The 1847-nt window shown below is 44.0% G+C and overlaps 1 protein-coding gene across 1 annotated transcript; it reads left to right on the top strand.

Annotated features, from left to right (window-relative positions):
* Positions 1-433: 433 nt before the first annotated feature.
* BDR25DRAFT_361885 (uncharacterized protein) lies at positions 434-1554 on the top strand (the record flags this gene model as incomplete). Its single annotated transcript, XM_033696505.1, has 8 exons — positions 434-438; positions 510-596; positions 647-737; positions 948-1071; positions 1112-1158; positions 1220-1301; positions 1411-1507; positions 1545-1554. 8 exons carry the CDS (start codon positions 434-436, stop codon positions 1552-1554), a joined length of 543 nt encoding a protein of 180 aa, XP_033540987.1.
* Between the last annotated feature and the right edge of the window lie 293 nt (positions 1555-1847).

Genomic DNA, 1847 nt, shown 5'->3' with positions numbered 1-1847 from the left:
TAAGCTTTTAAGAACACTATTTTTATTATTTTATTTTTTATTAATCTACTTAACTCTATTTAGTTAGTGTAGACTAATATAATAGTTATATTATAAGTAAACACTATTATTTAGTTTTTTTAAGTATAAGTTTTTCTATTACAGTATAATTTAGCTTAATTAGCTCTATTCTAGCTTTTAATAGTTTATAGTAAAAATAAAATCCTGTACAACAACTATCTATACACGCATAGTAGTGTTATAGGTAAAATTGCTAAGACTAAAGTTGTTTTTAAAAAGCGCGCCTGCTCTAAAGCTAATAGTACTAAGAAAGAGAAAAAAAAGTGTAAAGCACTTAAAAAAAACTTTATTAAAAATAAATCTATAATAACTTTATTTAAAAAAGTAAGTGTGGAGGATAAAAGAGCCTGGCAGTAGCTGTTCAGAAGATTAGATGAAGTGACTCTGCTATCTAAGAGAGCTGAAGGCTCTCCTTATATACACCAAGCTTCGGAACATAATATCTCCAGATCCCGAGCTGCGTCCCAGGCTCTGAGCCCCAGTCCCAGGCTCCGAGCCCCAGCCAAGGCTCTCTGTATACGCGACACACCACCCAGGTGAGCTGCTGCGCAGCTCACCTGCGTAGAGCGTTACCTTAGCTTGTTAGAGCAGCGCTGGGCGTTTACCCTGTTTTTGTGCTTGTTGCCCTAGGCAGCGCAATGCTCGTTTTCCTAGGCAGCGCGGGTCACGTGCGTGCTGTGATTGCTGCAACAGAGGTAAATAAATTCTGCTACTCCCTAAGCTCCTGTTCTTTAGATCTAACTAACATGCTGCGTGTAAGTTAATGCTTTTAAGCTCTAAAAACAACTTTAAACCTGTCTGTAATCTCTACTAATGTGTGTATAAAGCTTAATAAAGCTAAACAAGCTGCTCGCGCGCGTGCCCTGCGGGGCCGCGCTGCCCGCAAGCCCGCTGCCCGCAAGCCCGCTGCCCCCTGCCGCCCTGCGCCTACCACCCCCGGCCGGCGCCCGCTCCCCGCTCCGGCCTCGACTCCCCGCCGGCCTCCCCCTGGTGCGCTCCGCGCGCAGTCCTGTCTGGGCTGCATAAAGAGTGCGCTCGCGGGGCGCTCTAGTAGGGAGTGCTATAATTCCGCCACTAGCGGTTCGCGCTGCTGGCGCTGTTCCTCTAGGCACAGCTGCCTGCTGCTGTAAGCCCTGTAGCAGTGTGTGGGGTGATCTAGCTTTTGACTTATTTGCAGTCCCCCTGTTGCTGTTGTGTATGCGCGGCGCCTTGTTGCGGCGCTTGTTGCGGAGGACAAGCAGGTAAGCTTCTCCGCAGAGATTATGTGTTATACCCTAGATTAGACTAACAGGCTATAGGCTGTGTTCTAGCTTTAGCTAGTTCTTTAAGCTCTGCTTAAAAAAGATGTAGTAAAGAAGAAGGAGGAAGAGGAGAAGGAGAAGGAGGAGGAGGAGAAGGAAGTAGAGGAGATAGAAGAGGGGGAGGGGAAGGAGGAGCAGGATGACGTGTCCCCTAGGCTCCTGGCGCGTCGCCACCGCGCTAAGAAGCTCTTAGGTAAGCTTGTTAACCTTCTTATAGTTTAAGCATTTTATGTTTCTGCGCATCTTATGTACTAAATCCCTGCTTAATCTCTATAGCATAGAGGAGTGTCTCTGCTAGTAGATAGCTCTCTTATTTCTAGGCAGTGTAAAGATATCTTTACTATTAATAATTAATAATTTCTTTTCTTAAAAGCTTATTTATATGTCTTTAAAGTTTAAAAGCTACTTAAAGTGCTTAAATTACTATTTTAGTAAGTGCTTTATAAGTCTATCTACTAGCATGTTACTTATTTTAATATAGCGCAC

This window comes from Lindgomyces ingoldianus (genome assembly GCF_010093535.1).
Source record: "Lindgomyces ingoldianus strain ATCC 200398 unplaced genomic scaffold BDR25scaffold_48, whole genome shotgun sequence".
Lineage (NCBI taxonomy): Eukaryota > Fungi > Ascomycota > Dothideomycetes > Pleosporales > Lindgomycetaceae > Lindgomyces > Lindgomyces ingoldianus.
This window is presented reverse-complemented; position numbering and strand designations above follow the sequence as displayed.